Raw genomic sequence first — 21,730 nt, 5'->3', positions numbered from 1 at the left:
GTCTTCTGATCTCTTGACTGCTGCTTCCATGAGTGTTGATAGTTGATCCAAGAATGAAGTTCTTAACAACTTCAATTTAGATATAATGAATTGGTTGTGGACGGCAAGAGAAAAAGAAGTGTGAAAGCTAATTTACCTAGCATTCTGAGGATTCTGGAATGAGCAAATGGAAGGACAGAATTGTCATTTACTGAAATGGGAATGACTGTGAGAGGAAAAATTAGGAGCTTGTTTTGGGGCACATAATGTTTGAAACGCCAATTAAAGTTCTCATTGGAGATGTGGAGTAGAATGTTGGTTATATGGATGTAGAATCCAGGGGAATGGCATGGGTCAGGCTGGAGTTGCACCCGGACGTCAAGCTTCTCAGCCTGCCCACCTGTCACCTACACATAAGTCAATCAATAGTTTTATTCACTTGGCATCATGTTCACACTGGCCTTTGCTCTCATGGCTAACTGGTTCTGGGAAAGTCAGGGTTCTAGAAAGTTTTGTCGTGATGGAGTTGCTTTTCATCTACCCTTCTGGATATGTCTTACCATTTAGTGTCAGAACATGAAGATTTGGATGCATTCAAAATGGTATCCTAAACATTACAAGCATTTCTCCAGAGACCAAGTCCTAATGAAATTTGCCTAAAATAGAAACTACAACCACTGCGTGTACCTTCAGGCTAAACTTGTAGAGCAGCTTTTTGGAGGGACTGGTAAGTATTAAAAGCAAGAAAATCATGGTGGTGTGTTCCTGGTCCAAACGGATGAAAGTGGAATAACGTAGACACCGAAACCTGTCTGGGAAGCTTTATCTGTCTGCTGCACTCTGATCACTGGGTAGATTGTTAGCTCTTTACGAAGGTCACTCTCTGGCTGAGAGATTGACAAAATACTAATTATTCCCTTCAGCTCCCTGACCTTGCAAGCAAGACTCACACAAGTTCGAAAGTGGTAATACTAGATGCCTGGAGAACACAGCATGCTCAAAATTGTCCACAGAGCTTTTGCTAACACACACAGGTATCTAGACAGAGAGCTGGGCATGAACATGCATGGTAGGTGACTACAGTTTCCTCATCCACAAGTGTTAGGAGTTCCAGAGAGTAGGAACTCTCTCAACCCCTCCGTCTAACAGGAGGTTCTACTGGGGAAGCTGGGGTAACAGGCAGAGGCACACATCCAAGAAAAGCAACCAAGCCACTTAGAAAGAGACTCCACAATGGCCACCAGAAAGGTGATCAAGAACCACACAAAGGAAAACTGCCAGTTCCTCAGGTCTCCATGCCAATATCCAAAGTGAGGAGAAGATGTGGCAGATCTGACTGAGGCTCTTTCGGACTCCTGATGTACTTGGCCTACCATGATTTTAGTTTTGTCCTATTTTTGTTAAGCTAGCATGTGTGGGCAACCTGTTGGTCTGCCTCCCTATTTCCCACCTATGCACTTTCCTACCACCCAATACAGTTGATAGCATGGATCTACCAACCTAAACAAAATGGAGTTGGTTTAGTCATTAGGTCTTTATAAATGAAGACCCTGCAAATGGGGAAGTTAGGTTAAAAATTAGCCGAGAGGACCTCCTGGTCCTAGAAGGAGACCAGGATGTGCTTAAGCCCACCCAGATAGTTATCTCAGGAACTAAGCAATTGGGATCCTAAAAGGTGGAATGTCTGAGAAGGATTATTGCCTGATTGTTTCCTTTTCCCTAAAGGTAGAATGTTTGAAGTTTATTGTGTTATTGTTTCTTTTTCCAAAATATGCTATCTTGATGTTAAAATAGATTAAGTGTACATCAAAATGTAATTTACCCTATATAATGTGCCCACTCTTCATAATGGACAAGATGGTCTTGAGAAACTATTCTCTCCGTCCTCCAGACTTCTGGCTTTCTGCTAATAAAGCTTGCATTGGATCTCTCTCCCGTCTCTGTGATTGACAGCAGTGACAGGTGGGAAGCCCTCATTTTGGTTTGGCAACATTTCGTGAGAGTCATAAACTCTTTACAATCAGTTTCTAGTACACTCCTTTGTCTTACAGATGGAAAGACCAAGTCACGTAGAAGACCGACCTGACTAATGAGTCACAGAGAATTTAATGGCAAAGGTGGAAGGTGATCGTAGGTTGGCTGGTTCTCAGTTCTTGGTCTCTGTCCATCTCTGGCTCAGCATCTGGCTACTTTGCCTCTCTGTTTTGCTTTCTGTCTGCATTTCTGCTTCTCTCTCTCTGTATATTTCACATCACACACATGCTTTGATTAATTGGTATTTGTTTGACACATGTCATTTTTCATTGTGTTCAAACAAACATACCTCTGGCTCTGGTAGCGTAGTGATTACGAGTCGGGCTGCTAATCTCAAGGTCAGCAGTTTGAAACTACCAGCAGTTCCACAGGAGGAAGATGAGGCTTTCTGCTCCCGTAAAGATTTACAGCCTTGGAAACCCTGTACAGGGTCACTAGCTATAAGTCGGAACCGACTCCATGGCACACCACCACCACCATCATGTAAATACTTAGCCCTGGACTCATTCACAGTGACTCCACATGACAGAGCACAACTGCCTCATAAGGTTTTCTAGACTGTAATGTTTATGGAAGCAGATCATCACATTTTTCAAGTCATTTCTGTTAGCAGTCAACATTTCTGTTAGCAGTCAGTCACTTAACCATAGTATCATCCAGACTCCCTGAGTAATTAGTGTTGTTGTTAAGTGCCCTTGAGTTGGTTCCAACTCACAGCAACCCTATATAAGGTTTGTGAGGAGCAGCTGGTGAGTTTGAACCACCAACCTTACAGTTAGCATTTCAGTGCATATCCTACAGCGCCAAACCAGGAGGTACCTACCTCTCAAAGGTGGCATTCCAGTCAAGAAATCTCTCAAGGCAACTTTTTAAAATTAATATTCAGGAAACCTCTTCTATCCCCCCCAAGTTGTTTGTGACCCAAGAGTATTTGAAATTCAACAAAACAAAACTAACAAAAGCACTGCCATTGAGTCGATTCCGATTCATCACGACCCTATTGGGCAGAGTAGAACTGTCCTATAGGGTTTTCTAGGATGTAAATCTTTATAGATACAGACTACCTCACCATTCTCCCGCCAAGCAGCTGGTAAATTCCAAGTGCCAACCTTTTGGTTAACAGCCAAGCACTTAACCACTGCACCACCAAGGATCCTTAGAGTATTTGAAACATATTCTCCGGGCAAATCAAGAACCCTCTTTTAATGTGATCCATACTCTCAAATTATCTTACTGATTGTAATAAAAAAGAAGAAGTAGAATATTGCTTGTTCTGCCATCTCCACCATTAACAGTAAGGCTGTGATCTATTGCATATTATATTCTAAATTGCTCTCAACTTGACAACTCAAAACAGGAGACAGGCTACTCTCTATGGGTTTTTGAAATCCTGTTTTCTTGGGATAAATAGGAGATGGGGAACAAGCATATCAGGTATAATGAATGAGTAGTCTTTCCATGTGGTTGTCTGTTTTAGATTATTAACTCCCAGAAGACAGGACTATCTTAATCCTCTGTCCAGTGTCTATTTCGTTTCTTATGTGCTTTTGACTTAGCTGCCCTTGCTGCTAGAAAGGGAGTGGATGTTGTAAAGTTTAAAAAAGAGAAAGAAAGAAAACAGCAGGAAAGAAAGGAGAAGAAAATTGAAGCCAGCTTCTTATAACAGGTCAGATGGTAGTTATACTGACAGTCTTGTTAGAGAGTCAGAAATAAACTATAGAACATTCCCTCTAGAAGCGATTTTGAAGTTAGAGCTTATCACTCTACCTGTCTTTCAAAATTGGAAAATGCATTTAATACGTATACACGTGAATCAAGCCAGGGTTACAAAGAGATTTTCATTGTCGGTAAAGAAAATGAGCGTAGCTGATCTACCACTTACTGTAACAACTCAAAGCAGAGTTGCCTCAGTAGCTTCTGAGCCAACAACCTCAACCTAGTGCCTATTTTCTGAGCTACCAAGTGTGTGCACTATATTCCAGTCTCTGCAATTCAACTGTGTGAGTTCTATAGAGGCAGGACCTCTATCCATTCACCTCTGAACCCCGTGGTACCCAGCAATGTTTAGCAAAGAGAAGTTGGTTAAGTGAAAACCCACTGAGCTTCTGAAATATCCAATGATTCTGAAACAGTAAGCAATTTTAGTATAAAGCCCAAACCCATTGCCATCAAGTCGAATCTAATTCCAAGGCTGTAAATCTTGATGGGAGCAGACAGCCTCATCTTTATCCTGAGGAGCAATTGAAGGATTTGAGTCGCTGATGTTGTGGTTAGCTGCCCAATGCCTAAATTTTGTGACGATGGAATTAAATGGCAATCATTGGCTTTCCACCATTTTATAAAATGATGTTTAGCAGCTCACCTGTACTAGGGACACAGCAGTTCTAGAACAAATTGAACTGATGAACAGTAACAAGAAAACATCCTACCATGGCTTCACTTGTCTGTTCATCTTCATCACAGTGTTATAGCTTAAAAGCATTTTCTATTGTTCTAGACTCACATTGATTGTATCTCATGTGGCACTGTGGGATAAATACTGGACTGCTAACTGCAAGGTTGGTTCTTCAAACCACCCATCCGTTGCTCCTCAGAAATCGTATACAGGGTCGCCATGAGTTAGTACCGACAACTCAACAGTACTTAACAACAACAACAACAAGCAGTGTATTTGTAGACTATAGTACTTTAATGAGCTATAATCAATTTGATTGGCCAATTTTGATCATATTTTCTTTCTAGAAGTCTGTTGGTTTCTTTCATGACACTTCACTATGTGTGGGAGCCCCTTCTCAACAGCAGTTAACAACAACACTGAAATCTTGACATGTCTTATTGACTTGCTTACTTGAGATTGCCTATGTTCACACACACAAAAATGTAAGCTTCCTGAGAGCAGGAACATTACCTATCTTATCCCACTGTCGACTCCCTAACATTAAGACATGACAGAAGCATGACAGGTTTTCAGTAACTACATCTGAAATGACTGACTGAATGAACCGATTAATAGTAAATTCTCTATAACAGTACTATTTGGGATATGTTGGGATATTAATAGTAAATTCTCTATCACAGTACTATTTGGGATTTGGGATAATTCCCAAATCAAAGGTCCCCTCTTGGTACCCCAAACCTATTGAAGGACATTGCCTGTTTCCCTCTATGTCAGTAGGACTCAAGTGTCAACCCAACTATGACTATGAAAAGAACTGAGCAAGAGGACTCCATGCCAAGATGGGAAACCCCTCCTTCCCAATAAAAGGAAATCTGAGATCTTGTGCCAGAGATTGCTGAGAAAGATGGCCTTCTCTGAGTTAGCCCGATTCCACTTTCTGCTCAGATTAGTCCTCAGCTACTCATACTTCCAGAGTCCTGCTGTGGGTCAATGCGCCAGACTGCAAAGCCATTTGAACTGCAAAGTTGGTGGTTCAAACTCACCAGCTGCTCCTCAGAAACCTTATACAGGGTTGCTATGGGTTGAACCCGACTCAACGGCACTTAACAGGGAAGGCATGCATGTAGAAAAGAATACAATGGGGCATCTGGAAGGCTCCGGTGGATGGCTTGAGGTGAGATTTCACAATCATCTCGGAAATTACATGGCTCTTCAATGAGGCTCCACTGTGAGGTTTTCAGGTCTTCTTCACAAAGGCCCTGTCCGATCCTATTAAGGATTTTCATCTAAGATGCCAGCATTTATAATGACAACTAATCAATTCTTTGAAGTGCTCTCCATTTATTTTGCCCCCTCTGAATTTGAGAAGAACTCTGTACCTCCTAAGTTGTTGTTGTTGTTGTTGTTAACTGCCTTCAAGTCAGTTCAGACTCATAGTGGCCCTGTATAAGGTTTCAGAGGAATGGCTGGTGAGTTTGAGTCACTGACCTTGTGGTTCAAACTGACCTTGTAGTCGAGTGCTTATCATATAGTGCCACACCGGGACTCCACTCTGTATCCAGAGTTTGATTCTCGTGAATTTAATCCAGAAAGGCAGTTTGAGTCAAAGCATGTCACAGAAGGTTGACTGGCATCTCATAAGGGGCTTGTGAGTCATAAAATGGTTTCTGCCTGAAGCGCCACAGAATGTTCATTTCTTCTCAGTAGCTCTTTATTTATTTATTTTTCCCTTTTCAAGCAAAAAACTGTAATGGGTTTGAGAAACTATTTTACCTCATGCATCGTCTATGACATTGTCAAATCAATTCATATGAAAAAATGGGAGAAAGACGATGCACAGATTCCTCATAAAGTCCCATGTGCGCTGACATTTTAATACAGAAACAATCAGTGTGGGCCATTGAAAGGCCCATTTCTGCCAGTTGAGGATGACTCTGATATTCCATGGCTACCCATGAACAGCCTTCTTTTCGGTCTCCTGACAAATGAACAAGAGCTCCCAGAGAAGAGATGATAAATTCTGCCCTGTGGCGAGCCAGAATCAAGTCGGAAATCATAGAAGCCTTGAGAAGAAAGACCAGTGTGCCGCCAAATGCCATTTTCAGATAGTTTTGAGCATCCCTGTGGTCAAAATGACAAAAGTTGAAAAGTTTTCAAGCCACTCAGGATCTAGATGAAGCCCCTTTAGAATCCCTGTATCTGGCTGATGAGGCAATGTGGAACTGTCTGGAAATTCAATGGAGCAAATAGGATGGAAAGCCAATGAAAGAGAAGCAACAGTAACCCCAAAGGTACCACTTTGACAGTCTTTTGTTTTTTTCTTTTTATTTCCTCTAAGTGTGATTTTAGGATTTGGGGAGAAGGGCCACTTGACAAGTAAGAAAATATTTCAACTTCAGCAGGGGAACAGAAATAATCTAATAATTTCTAACTGGTGAAACCATGTTCTCTGTTTTATGTGTGTACAAGATCTACTATAAATATATAGTTGTACTACATGTGCCCTGGACTCCTGGCATAGCGTTGTAAGATAAGCACTGGACTATGAACCACAAGGTTGGCAGTTCAAACCCACCAGCTGCTCCTAGCAAACCCTGCACAGGGTCACATGCCCTGTACAAGACAGTGAGGTGAAACTAATGGCAAATACTATAGACAAAAAACAAATAATTGAGAACCTAAAATAAAAGACATTTTAATGCTTTGAGGGAGAACAGGCTATGGCTGCGATCAGTCCTGTCACTTTCTCTTCTATGTGACCTTGAACTCTTTGTCAGCTGACCCCAGCCAGTTAGCCCTGTGTTTCAGAGAAGAAATGCACTCCATACAGTTTGTCAACGGTTGTGATCGTTCTAAAGTATCACCAAGCCCTTCTTCCAAGGTGCCTTTGGGTGGATTCAAACAGCCAACCTTCAGTTAATATCTGAGTGCTTAACCATTTAGCCCCACAGCCTCCAAAAAAAACCCCAAATAAAATGTGCTTTACATATTCTTAAGGTATTTTGTCCACCTTTATTGATGGAGTTCTTTGAGAATGATGAATAACAAGTGCTGTTAACAGAAGCAGCACCAGGAGGGAAGAAGCATAAGCAAACACTAGCAGGAGTCTTTTAAAAAGCTAGACACAATTTTATGGTAAAGGACTCTGAAGGAGAAGCACTCAGAGGATCTGGAAACATTCAAAGACGCCATTCTGATGCAGGATACAGCTGACCTGGGTTCTTGTCCTGGGTCTGCCACTAACAAGCTGACTGCAGGGTTTCCAAGGCTGTTAATTTTTCTGGAAGCAGACTGCCACAGCTTTTTTTCTTGTAGGTTCAAACCACCAACCTTTCAGTTAGCAGCATAGTGCTTAACCACTGTGCCACCAGGGCTCATGCCATCAGGGAACCCCTGTGCTGTGTTTCTCAGTTCTTTTCATGAGACCCACTCTTCTATGCCAAGATGATCATCTGTGACTGCCTATCACAGTGGCAGTTTTGAACGTTTCCAAATTGACCCCGTCTGCCTCGCTATCTTCTCCCACAAAACTCACTGTGGCTGACATAGGAAGATGAGAGGCAAGCACCTACCTCACTTCCTAAGTGGGCTTCAGCTAGTTGTTCAGGGATATAGCACAATAATGTCTGGGGAAATCCAGAGTAGCCTTCAAAGAGTTAATGTTGCTTCTCTTAACCCCTAACTTACTTGCAGGCAATATTTGTGCCATATTCTTTTGAAAGCAGCATAGAAAGCCTTCCTTAATGCTAGCAGTATTTGTCTGTTTTTTTTTTTGTTTGTTTGTTTGTTTGTTTTTTTAAATGACTTCTGGCCAAGCTGAAAAGACTGGAGCGAACTTTCAGACCCTCATGTTTTAGAAGTTAACAATTTCATTTGTGGTACTGAATTGTGGTCCTGGTTGGCAGAGGTTAAAACAAGAAGCAATATTTTAACTTCCTGTGACATTTACAAGAACTGTAATGTTGGTTTTTGTCGGAAAAAAAGTTATGCTTAATCTAAGCAGTTCTGAGCCACTGCAAAATGTTCCCACATCCACTTTAAAAAATAAAACAAAATGTGAATAAGAGAGTTTGGCCCACATCTCTGAAAACAACTAAATTGAACCACTTCAGAGTCAGAAAGAACTTTAGGGATTATCTGGGTTAAGCAATAATTTTAGAGAGGAAGAGACTAAGGCTCAGAGAAAGGCAGTGGCTAAAAGTGGGCGCTTTCTGACTCATAATCCACTGGTTTTTCCTTTATAAAAGTAGGCAAAGCCAAATGCCACCACAATTACTAACCTTTAAAGCTTATACTTTTCTTTCCACAGGTAATTTGCTTTGAGTAACAAAAATGCTTTACGCAATCACGTAGAATGTGATTGTAAGCAAAGGGGACAGGCAGAACCATTGATATTTTTAACAGGGAAGTCGGTGAACCTGCTGAATTCTAATGCTGAGCAGGAGAAGAAAAGTGTGGAACAGAAATTTCATAAGGGGTGTGTGTGCTGGGTTATAGATCAGGGTCAGTTAAAGACCAGTGGCCCTACTGATGCTGTTGTTACGTGCCATCAAGTTGGTTCTGACCCATATTGACCTTGTACAGGATTTCTGAGGAGCAGAACATAGTAGAAAGCTCAATAAATTTATTGTGAATGAACGAATCTAACTATAGTAAAATAAGTTCCATTATGGTTGATGTATTCAGGCTTATTGTGACAAGTATAAGAAAGGATATGGAGTCTAAATTCAAGAATGTTTTTATTATTGCTACTTCCATTCAGAATAAGAACACTAGCTAGCGCACCATGGCGTATTATTCAACTACAAAGAGAAAAGTAGTTCTAATACATGCCACTACATTATGCTATGTGAACTAAGTCAGACACAAAAGGAATAAATAGACTGTGGTCCTACTTATTTGAAATATTTAGAATCAGTAAATCCATTGAGAAGGCTGGTAGGATGGAGGAGTGAGTGCGGAAAAATCATCAGAGGATCCGCTTAAAAATTGGTGAATTCTATTTTATGTGAATTATTCCTCAATAACGATTAACAAAAGAAAAAAGCTAGAACCCATTCTGATGAGAGGGTTCATGTCAGAGGGTCCTGGTGCAGGTGGTGGCATTGGGACAGGGACATACCTACAGTAGGAGCTCTGGAACCTGAAAATTGACCCTGAGGGAACTATGAAATTCATCTCTGGGATTGAGAACCATTGGGATTAAGACTCTCAAACAGCTACTCTAAATTTCTAAAGGGGAGTATGGGGTATACCCATGAAGGTAAGAAATGCACCCTGAAGTGTCATTGTTGTTGTTATAAGCTGTTGAATTGGCTCTAACTCATAGCAAACCTGTTTAGAGTCTCTGAGGTTGTAAATGTTTGCAGAAACAGAAAGTCTCATCTTTCTCCCTTGGAGTGGCTGGTGGGCTCAAACCGCTGACCTTGTGATTCACAGTCCAGTGATTATCCCAAAGAGTCACAGTATTCCGCTACCCTGAATTAGGTCCTTACAAATTGGAGGGGAAATGGGTTTTGAACATTCCACAGGGTAGTAACTCAATTGCTGCTGTTGTTGGGTGTCATTGAGTCAGTTATGACTCGTAGCGACCCTATATACACAACAGAAAGAAACACTGCCTAGTCCTGCGCCATTCTCACAATCGTTACGCTTAAGACCATTGCTGCTGCCATGGTGCCAATCCATCTCATTGGTGGGGTGGGGAGATCTTCCTCTTTTTCACTGTCCTTCCGCTTTACCATGCATGGTATCCTTCTTCAGGGACTGGCCCCTCCTGATAACATGTGTGAACCATGAGAGATGAGGTCTCACCATTCTGTCTTCTAAATCATTCAATTTATTGTTAAGTACTGTCAAGTCCGTTCCAATTCATAATGACCCTGCATAGGGTTCCTGAGGAGCAGCTGGTAGGTTTGAACTATTGACCTTTTGGTTAGTAGTCCAATGCTTATCCTACAGTGCCATACAAGGACTCCAAATAACTCAATTAGGATTGATTATATTTAATTTTCAGGAGGAGACAAGGTTTTCTGCTCCTATAAAGATTTACAAACTCAGAAACCCTATACAGCATGGCTATGAGCCGAAACTAAGTTGACAGCACCTAACAACAACAACAATATTTAATTTTTGGAAGGTGGAGAATGGGGTCAGCCTTTTGCAAAAGAGATATTGTTCTCTGTGCTACGGACCCTAGCAGTCCCAGGGCTACAGGCTTTATAGTACTAACATGCTTACAAAGACTTCTCGTAACAATAGCTATACACCAAGTACAGACTAAGGGTCATCTCTCCCTTTGCATTAGGATCAGACAATCATTTTCAGTCCAGCCTGAAACATTGATGAGCCAAGTTGAAATGTAAATTCCCAAAGCAACTCAATACGTACTAAATTTAAAGGAAGCAATCAATTCTTAATTCAAATTTATATCCATAATTTTCCTACTTTTAGCACTGTCTTAGTTCCCTGATGGCCCAGTGATTCCAGCATTTGGCTGCTAACTGAAAGATAGGGAGTTCAAACTCACCAGTCAGTCTGCAAGGAAAAGATTTACAGCCTTGGGAACCCTATAGGTTTGGGTATCTTTTTTTTTTTTTTTTTTTCCCCTTTTCCATATTTCCTTTAAGTTACTCTCTGGCCATTACTACTGTCAGCAAGGTTATAGACATTGAACAATTTGTCACGTGCTGTCGATATCTCTAGACCTGATTAGGTTCTCAGTATATCTGCATGCAACTAAAGAAGTATGTATATGCTATTTGAAAACAGAAAATCCAAAAAACCTTCTTCCACTGAATCAATTCCAACTCAAAGTGACCTTATATAGGACTCTAAATCTTTATGTAAGAAAAAAGTCTCGTCTTTTCCCCATGGCATGGCTGGTAGGTTTGCCGACCTTACGGGCAGCAGTCCAGTGCTTATCCTGCAGCACCATCAGGGCTACTTACTTGAAGACAAAGACCCTGTTTCCACATGCTCAGCAATCATCTGCAGAATGAATTTTTAAAGAGACCCTTTTGCACCCTAATAGGAGTCCTAGTGTGGCCCTGTAATGGCTCAAACCCACCAGCCACTCCTCAGAAATCCTAGGCATGGTTACTACAAGTTGCAACTGAACCGCCAGCACACAAGAACATGAACACCACCACCCTGATGGAATGCTCCGCACACATCAGTTTCAGGCCTACCTGACCCAGCATCTGTGTGGGTATGTGGGTGAGTGTCTATGCATACACATGCTATCAACATTTCATCAGCATTGGCCCACATGGTCATCCTTCAGATTGAACACATTATCCAGTTCCCTTGGCATGTGTGTTTTTATAACAAGACCTTGAAATAAGTTTAACCATAATAATTGTCCCAAGAAAGATGATTTTAATTAGCATTTCCCCAAACATGCCAATCTTCCAACACCTAAAATTTGAACTCGATTTGCGTTAGGAAAGTTGTTCCTTACTCACTATGCCTTTTAAAGTTTCCATGGTCAATTTAAATGTGCAGTTAGTTCATGATCACAGAAATGCATAATTTACCTGTCATGTTTTTCCTAGAAAGCCTATTTTGAACCACTTCCCAAACCACTTTTACTTCAGCTCAGACTAATGCCCAACACTTCTTCCTTGTTTTCAACTCTTGAAGCTATAAAGCGAAATCCCCGGCCCCCATCTGCATTCCTGAGGCAGGATGACAAAAGCCAGATGACAATTGCAGCCTCCTTGGAGAGCCTGCTCTGGAGATTCTCAGCAGGCTGGTGGAAATTGGAGTTAGCTTGGAGATCCGGAATGAGTTAAGAATTGGAGAGGTCAGTTTGGGAGTCATTAGTGTGGAGGTGGAAGGCGAACCTGCATTAGGAGATGAAGTTACCCAGGGAGCGGAGACAGCAGAAGAGAAGCAGATCAATGACGGGACCTTGGGAATTCTTCCATTTAAAGAGGTGAAGGAAAGGGAAACAGGGTAAATTGGAGTATGTGTGTGTATACAACGAAATGCCAACAAAAGAGACCTAGGAAGCACTGCGAAGATCCGAGGTGAACCGAGCTAAATAAGGAGTAATGTGGCAGAGCTGCCAGTGAAGCATCCAGCTGATACGAAGTGAGGGGAGATGCACAAGAGCGCCCAAACTTGCAGATAGTACACATTTGACCCAGCTTGATGGCTTGGTGATCAGAACTCGACTAGCGGAAGATAAAAAAATAAATTGATATAGGAAACAAGTGTAAATTGTTACAATTTGATGAACTTGACTTATACTTATGGATGTTGGTTGGTTGGTTGGTTCGTTATGTGCCATGGAGTCAGTTCCGACTCATAGCAACCCTGTACAGGGTTTCTGAGCCTGGAAATCTTTACAGGAGCAGAAAGCCTCATCTTTCTTCCACGGAACAGCTGGTAGTTTCAAATCGCTGACCTTGAGGTTTGCAGCCCAATTTGTAACCACTAAGCTACCAGAGCTCCTTCTTATGGATGTAGTAGCTCAAAATACCAACAGAGAGGGAAAGAGTCTTCACAACAAGGATCAACTCTATCACCCTCTGTACGCAGGGTTGATAGGATGGGCAACTCAGATACTGGCTACATAAAAGGGGGGGGGGTATAAAGGCACGGAGTGACTAGCTTGTAAGTTTTCAAGAGGGAGTTAGTTTCAGAGTGTGCGGGGGCGCAGAGAGAGGAGGTAGAATCCCCACTGAATAGTTTTCATCTTGTGTAGATGGGTCTGGTGAAAAGAGATGGGGATAAGATTCTTATAATTCACTAGTGAGTAACTGTTATCATGACTAATTGCGACTGTCACAATTGTAAAGGTTTTGTCACAAAAATGGGGGAGTACTTAATCTTACATTCCAGGAACAGAGGGCCCTAAGACCATCAAGGGAGAAGACTACAAGCAGAATATGGGACCCTATCCAGAGAAGCAGCAACACCAGAGATGGAGTCAAAGGTGATAACATGGAGATACAGCTGCTGAGGACTTTAGACTCATGGAAAGAGAAAGGCTGTGTGCTGGTAGCCAGGAGGCTTGTAGAATGTGCCCTTTGGTTGTTTAAATGGTTACATATTCCTGAGTGTTTTGGTGTACATCAAACAGACAAACAACAACAACAACAAAAAAAACCCAGAGGGAATAGAAGCAAATACTGCTGGATGATGATGCATGGAGGGGATTGTAATCATTGCAATGAAACAAAATATGATAGGATGAGTGTAAAACTGATGTTCTCCCATGTAAACTATGACTCAATTTACAATGAAAACTTCTTTAAAAAGGAGTAATGTAGAAGTGAGAGATGAAATGCTTCCAGGTAAGATGTACTAGAACCTCCAAAGAGATCAAGAAGACTGAAGCCAATATCAAATTCTCATAGACTTTATGAGGCAAAGACAGTTGGCTGAACCCCTGAAACAATTGCTCTGAGATCATCTGTTAACTTTAAACCAAGAATAGCTCCTAAAGTCTTCATTAAACCAAACAATTGTTTAGCTTACCTAGTAAAGAACACCTGCCTTGAGCGTTGTGCTTTTTTAAAAACTATCTATAAGTCCATGAGATCAAGCTGTCAACAGCAACTGGAAAGGCCACACAGGAACTTTAGTGGCCAGTGACTTTGCATTAGTGGGGAGGAACAACTCAGAAACAGAGGGTGTGACGGGCTGCATAACTCAAAGGTTCAATTTGTGTATATTTTGGTCACAGGTAACCTTTGGGACATATTGGACATATTGGACTTTTGGACATATTGTCCGGAGGAAACAGTCTCTGGAGAAGGATGTCATGCTGGGTAGGGTGGAGTGTCAGAGAAAAAGAGGAAGACCCCTAACTAGATGGATCGGCCAGGTGGCATCATTGATGGACTCAAGTGTGGCAGCGGTAGTGAGGTTGGCCCAGGATCGGACATTGTTTCGCTCTGCTGTGCATGGGGTCGCTATGAGTCGGTTCCGACTCGATGGCACCTGACAACAACAACAACCACCTTTGGGAAAGCAGTCATTCTGATAACATTCCTGTGACCTCTGCCTACATACCGATGTGTACATATGCATGTACTCAAACCACCATAAGATTAAATACTAACATGGAAAGAAGCTGATACTAGGTGTGTTAGACAGTGATGGTACTGGCGACTCCCACTTATTGAATATTCATTGTATGCATCATCTCATTTTAATTCTTGCAATGACTCTCTGAAGCTAATACAGTGTTTGACATATGAGGGAACTCTGGCGCACAGAAGTTAAATTAATCACCCAAGGTCACAGAGCTAGAAAATAGTAGCACCAGAATTAGACTTCTTAGTCATTGTACGCTATTTCTACTATGTTAACACTAGTTAAGCAATCCACGAATGAAAGGAAGAGATCTTGGTTGAGGTGCTTTGCCTAGAAAATCTCCTTTCGCACATATACCATCAACAGCATGGCTGTGTTCTGGTAAACCTCATGAAGGCATCTTTAAAAAATTCTGAATCAGCTCTTTGGAAAATTCACTGAAACTATAGGATTCTACATCAAGCAGCTCAAATTCAATTGTATTTACTGTAGTAGTTCCCAATGGTTTGAAAGTTATAAAAAGAAGTGTGGCTTCATTGATTTGGTGGTTGTTACAGACATTCACATTACATGACAATCAAATTCATCTGGAGAATGAGGGAATTTGACAGGGTGCTCGCAAAGGCTCCCTCCAACCGCAACTTTCTAGCATTCTCATATGAAATAGAATGTCAGTGCAGCGGCAGAACTGGTGGGCCTCTCAAACTTGTCTTATGCCTTTAATATAGAGAGGCCAACTGTTCTAATACTGTAAAAGCAGTCGTTGGCCGTTCAAGGCATTAGTTGTTAGCTTAAACAGAAGCTTGGAAACGGCATCACAAAATTACACACTGCGAATCCAGCCAAATAAATTGCTTACACAATCAACTGTAGACATGATGAGCCAGCTAGCTATAGGAAAGAGAGAGAGAGGGCAACAGACACTTGAGCAATTCTTGCTGTCTATAGACAAACAAATGAAGTTCTGGTCTGAAACGATTAGCATCTTTGTTAATTGCGCATATGTGTAGCAACAATACTAAGCATTTGGGATGGCTTCCACTGATTGTCCCCTTCTTTCTCTGGATCACAAAGATACATTCAGATAGCTAAATAATAAAAAACACTTATGCAAATAGTTACTTAGGAGGCAGAGATAATCATAATCTTGTATATTTATGAAACTGTATGTATAATGGGGATTACCAAATGAATTGTGGCTACACAATTTTCTAGCCTTGCAAACAGTTTTCACACATCAGTCAGTGCACCAGAATTTGGAAATGGCTCCATCAACATTTACCAGAGCTGTTTCTTTCTCACCTGTACTATCGGAATGTCTTTGTGCCCTTCTCACTAAGACCTTGTGGTTAGCAGTTCAATGCTTTTCTTAACAACATCACACCAAGTCTCCATTTTATCTTTGTTGTTGTTAAGTGCCGTCGAGTCGGTTTCGACCCATAGCGACCCTGCACAGGGTTTTCGAGGCTGTATATCTTTACGGGAGCAGATCACCTCATTTTTCTCCCGCGGAGCGGCTGGTAGTTTCGAACTGCTGACCTTGCGGTTCACAGCCCAATTCGTAACCACTACGCTACCAAAGCTCCATTGTATCTTACAGATGAGGAAATCGGGGCCAATGGTAGAAACAGGACTTGGTCAGAGTTACCCTGGTACTTAGTAAGAAAACCTAGCTAGTACTCTTGCCATCGTGTCTCACGCCACCTATGTCCTCTCTCAATACTAAGATTGGGTGATTCAGTGTTTTTGTATGTCTGCACCATTTATCTCAAAGAATTCTAATCTGGCTGTGAAATTAAACATGGAACCTACTCTTCTCACCTGCCAAATAAATCCTCAAGGGCTCTAATGAGAATAGAAAGCTCACCTACTGAAAACCAACCGAGCATCTAAAAGATGACCCATCTATTCTGTTTTGATGGGAATCCGCCTTTGTGGGGGGAATGCCAACACTACAGCCTTTAATCTCATTAAGTCATTTGACCTGGGAGCATAGGAGAAGATGTCAGTGGGTAAGAAAATTAAGAAGAGCCACTAGTAAATACTTTTGGAGCCAAGAAGCCTAAAATAGGCCAAATTCAATACTGTTGAGCATTATGACCTTAGAAAACAATGTGCCAAGGCGATTTTCATGCAACTAGAGCATACATTGACCGAGTGGCTTGTGATTTTCAATAGCCTCTTCAGCACTTACGGCAAAAATCATCATAGCCTGCAAGGGCACCATCTTGGAGAGTTCTCCCTCGAGCCCCCAGTTACTAACTTTCTTGTGCATGATTAGATTCGCCCTGCTGCAGGCTGCCTAGCCTAAAGGTCCCTGGCCTTTGGGATTCGTCTATTTTGCAAGCCTACATATTAACATAATTTGAAACCCTGATATTTTCAAATAATTGATTTCCCTTCAAAGAAACGCTGACCGAGTTAGTCTCTAAACCACCAGGCAGAAAAGCAGCAGGCTGGAGTTCCTCAAGCTCTGTGAAAAACACTCGAGGATTTTCTTAAGATTACACACGATTGCATCATCCCATTTCAGCAGAAAGAGAAAACAGGAGTAAATGACCCATGGCCCAGCTGGCAGGGGTGCTTGGCCCTGAACTCGGTCAACTTTCAAGCCTGAGACTATAAGTCTGGGTGGCTTCCAGCACTTTCTGGAAAAAATTTGTCTTAACCAAAAATTTCTACTATTCATTGCATTGAAATGAAACTGACAAGTAACTGCAGGGCATTCCTACCCTAGGAGATTGGAGTTCAGTTAAACTGAAAATGCATAGCCACTTACCGTGCCACATCCAGAATCTGAAAAATCCTCCACCTGTTAAAGGAACAGTAAAACCAGTTGCTAGCAAGAGCTTAGAAGAGAGAGGTTAAAATCATAAAAGTGTTCCATTTTACTTTGCTCCCCATCTGTTTCCCTCAAGTAGTTTGGGGGACTTTGAGGTGGAGGGCAGAAAGGGGCAGGGCAGCCCCCACAGCAGGCTTCTGCCTGGTTCTAGGCTGAGAATGAGAGATTTACCACTCACAAACAACAATGACAATCTCAACACAAACCTAAGCCAAGTAAACCAAAACCTGAAAGAAACCAAACACTGATATGGAAATGCCTGATTGGAAGGAATTAGGAGGAATTCACAGGGATTGTTCAGATTAGCAGGACTGCATGAAACATAAATCACAAAAGGAAACAAATAAGAACAATGAAGACTTTGCTGAAGTTCTTCAAAACCATGAAAATTCAAAGCACGCACAGCTTCCTTTTCTTCCACCTGGACTCAAGTGAGCTATGTCTCTCTATTCAAACACCTTGCTCAGTTGTTTTCATAATATATGTCTTCAGAGTCACAAAACACTCATTGTGCTACACGAGTTTCTGATATTAACAAGGGACTGTGAAATTCCAAGGGTCACTTGTTAGCTTGAACTGATTCGCATGGGATCAGTTGGCTTTCTGTTTTATATCAAGCCAGAACAAGGGATATTATAATAGAGTAACACTTTTGCACTCAAAGAGGGTTATAGGGCCTGTCCATTTTCTTGGGAGAAATGTATCTTTATGGCAATGTATCTGGAGACTTTACATATGAGTTAAGAGAGTGTGTGAATCACACAGCCAGCCCTTGCATCATCATTTGGGAAGCAATATAAGGATCTGTTATATCCCCAGTTTCTGGTGGCATGGGGGCTGGGAGGGGGAAGCAAGTGTTAATAGAAACCAATGTGATGTACTTGGTGAGCCTTGATACCAGATCGTTAGTACAGCCCACTAGTGGACTTACCATCTGGAGCCCAATGTGCACTTCATCCTTTTCGGCCACAAGAAAGAAGGGAATCTAGAGTGCACTGACCTACCCTGTGACCTACGAGTCCTCATGCACCCCAAAGAACACAACTATGAATGAAACGAAACAAAAGATTAAAAGAAAAAAAAAAAAAAAAAAGGACACAGACAGATATATTGAATCTTAGTACCATAAAATTCTGAAGTCAAATATGGAGCACTTCTCAGAACATAACATAAACATGTGCATAATTAATTTCAGATGGGGACTGTATCAACTTTAACTATAATGAGGAGAACTAATGTCTCTTGAGATTATTTTTTATTTTGATGTAAAACTTCATAACTTCCCATCAAGGTCTTCCCAGTGAATGGTCTGAGTAAATTTTGGGGGGCACATTGCCTTACCTGTAGGTGCAGATTGCCAGAGGTGGGATGTTCAGAGATGATCATCAGAGGCGGACCAAAGGCCATGGGGAAAAGATAAAAAAGGAAAGGCATACTGATTAGAAACAATAAGCCAATTTTTAAGAATCTATTTAACACATATATGCGCACACACATTTTGGAAAGATTCGGAAATGGAATCTTCTTCATCTTTTAAATTGTGATGTTTTGCATTCAAAAAGCATTTATTAGCTATCCTATGCCAGGCATTGTTACAGGTACTGTTGTTGTTGTTAAGTGTCATTGAATTGGTTCTGATTCACAGTGACTCTGTATAAGGTTTCCGATGAGCAGCTGGGGGCGTTCCAACCTAGTGGTTAGCAGTCCAGTGCTTATCCTACTGCACCACACCAGGACTCCATTATGGATAAAAAAAAAAAAAAAATCCCTGTCACCGAGTCAATTCTGACTCATAGCAGCAACCCTATAAAGGGTTTCTGAGGTGAATCATTATGGAAACAGAAAGTCTCATTTTTCTCCCAGGTAGCGAGCGACTGGCGGGTTTGAACCACCAACCTTGTAGTTAGCAGTCCAGTACTTATCCTATAGTGCCTCCAGGACTCCTACTAGAGAGAAAGTAGTGAATACAGCAGATAAAGGAGGCGTGTCCTGTGCTGTGTGTTAATGTGCTGGGCTGCAAGGTTGGTTTGAACCATAAAGTAGGTGGTTCAAGCTCCTTGGAAATCCTGTATAGGGTCGCTATGGGTCACAACCGACCCGATGGCACTTAACAACAACAAATAAAAGTTCCTGCTTTCATGAAACTTACAGTATTGTGGAGTTGTTGTTAGACCATTCCACAGAAATCCACAGTAGAAAGAGTTCCCCCACCCCATGTCTTTTTTTATGTATGGAAAACATATGGCATCAGGTTCAACTCTATCAGTGAGCTGTATAAAAAGAAGGGGTCTGGCAAGGTGGTTTTTAAAACCCCTCCAGTTCCAGTATTCTTTAATTCTCTAATAGCTTTGCCTTTCATTTCAGTGCCAAATCCATTAAAAGTACACAGATCTCTAGTCATTTCTTGGCAGTTCAGAGAGCCTGGAGCCCAGCATTCTGATGAGTAAATGAGAGCTTGGCCAAAACAATAATGACCATGTTGAAAGGCAGCTGAATATCACTCTGTCCAGGGAAATAACTGTATTTGAAATATAGACTGGCTTGTTCTTTATGATGGAGAAGTTATACAAGAAAACTTAATTGAGAACAACAAGTGAAATCTAATTGATGAACAAATGACCCCCAAGTTTCTGGTCTGCTTCTTCATCGGCCAGGAGCCTGGGATGATGGTGATAGGTATCCATCAGCAGAGACCTTCACAGCCACGTATTCCCAGATAAAGACCATAAGGAAGATCGGTTTTTATAAAAGGCACTTAAAAAAAACCGAAACGAAACGAAAAACCCCAATGCACCAGCAATACTACTATCTAATTGCAAATCTGTGGCAGATGATACATTCCATGGTAACCAATTACTTACCACTGTTCCAGAGCTGTGAAGCAAATGGCTCAAGATCTCTGATATCTCACACCAAGAGTTGCTGGGCTTTTCATTTCTTCACCTCCTCCCTACTTAGAATGCCCTTCTATGCTCATCTTGGTGTAGCTTGGTACATTGCTGCTCAATAACCCATCGCATCTCCTTATGGGTCTCAGGCCACATGCCTCATTTGGTCCCTGAAGGTCAAATAGAGTAAGGCCTGGTAAAATAGCTCACCATTCTGCTTACTTAGCCGGGTCTCCCTAAATGGGATGGAGTCTAGTGGCTCGATTCTGCTGCTAACTGAAAGGATAGAGGTTCACACCCACCCAACAGCTCTGTGGGAGACAGACTTGGTGATCTGCTCCCATAAAGATTGCAGACAGGAAAACCCTATGGGGTTTCTTTGAGTCAGAATTGACTAGGCAGCACTCAACCACCAACCACCACCTGCTTCCAAAGGCCCAGACCAAGGATTCTAGTTCAAATGGATGGAAACAAGTTGAGAAGCCAGACAAAAGCTACAAATCATCATTACTAGGCAAGTGTCAAAATGCTTGGCCTCCACCTTTTGTCATGCTCAGGAATAAGAGATGGTATGGATCATGCGAAAAGTCCAGGAGTCTCCCAGACCTAGGCTACTAACTAAAGGACGCTGCAAAAGTTCCCAAACATCTTGGCCTTGATTTTCTCATCTGTAAAACAGGGACACATAGAATGCCTACAGTAAGGAGGATAGTCAACATCTTGAACAACTAATATGGCACAGGCACTGATAAATCAAAACAGGAGCCAGCCCAATCAGGTTGTATACCAACTGTAAACAATGGGTGTGAACAGGCCAATGAACGCCTCCTAAGTTGATTGTGATGCTAGATGAGATCATGCAGATAAAGCTTGTAACAAAGAACCATATCCAGAGTTGGCACGCCATAGAGTGTATGTATGATTGTTTTTATCTAGAGAAGACCAATAAGGAAATTGTTCAAGTTAGTGGGTCTGTGACAAGCCTAAGGCAATACGCGCAGCCCTTTATTGCTGAGCCATAGGAATAGAAAAGCTAGTACACAAAGACACTTCATAGAAAGCATCCACATTGATTTACATGGAGAATGGACGTCCCCCAACGTCCATATTTTACTATTGGACAATTTCTGCTCTCTTCCAAGCCCACCAGAAATCATGCCTATTCCGTGAGAGGGATATCTTCATGATCTATCTACCTGCAGATCCTGGAATCCAGAATAGCCTCGCCCACTTTTATTGTTTGAGGGACTGTTTTAATCTCCTGAGGGCCAACATCTGGCATAGTTGTGAAGCTCCCTGAATTTATCATGACCTCTCCTTTCAGAGTTCCCAACCCCACCCAGCAAGATACTGTACTTGAGTTCCAGACCCACGCTTCTATCCTTCTTATCCTGCCAACTGATAAGGATTTCAATTCTAACCTTGTCTTTGGAAAAGAGCATCCTCAGACTACAGAGTTTCTAAGGTTCAGCCTCCAGTCCTTTTTTTTAAAAGTTTTTACTGTGAATTCAGTGATAGTTTACATAGGGAAACATCGGC

The 21,730-nt window shown here is 41.7% G+C and overlaps 1 protein-coding gene across 2 annotated transcripts in view; it reads right to left on the bottom strand.

The window, feature by feature from the left end:
• HS6ST2 (heparan sulfate 6-O-sulfotransferase 2) overlaps positions 1-21,730 on the bottom strand; it is a 460,411-nt gene that overhangs the window by 102,655 nt on the left and 336,026 nt on the right. Inside the window, exon 3 of one of the 2 annotated variants that reach the window (XM_006862810.1) lies at positions 17,241-17,273. The exons of the other annotated variant lie outside the window; for it this stretch is intronic. Within the exon in view, the coding sequence (XP_006862872.1) occupies positions 17,241-17,273 (33 nt within the window). The remainder of the gene's footprint in view (positions 1-17,240; positions 17,274-21,730) is intronic. 2 annotated transcript variants of the gene reach the window in all.

This window comes from Chrysochloris asiatica, unplaced genomic scaffold (genome assembly GCF_000296735.1).
Source record: "Chrysochloris asiatica unplaced genomic scaffold, ChrAsi1.0 scaffold00051, whole genome shotgun sequence".
Classification (NCBI taxonomy): domain Eukaryota; kingdom Metazoa; phylum Chordata; class Mammalia; order Afrosoricida; family Chrysochloridae; genus Chrysochloris; species Chrysochloris asiatica.
This window is presented reverse-complemented; position numbering and strand designations above follow the sequence as displayed.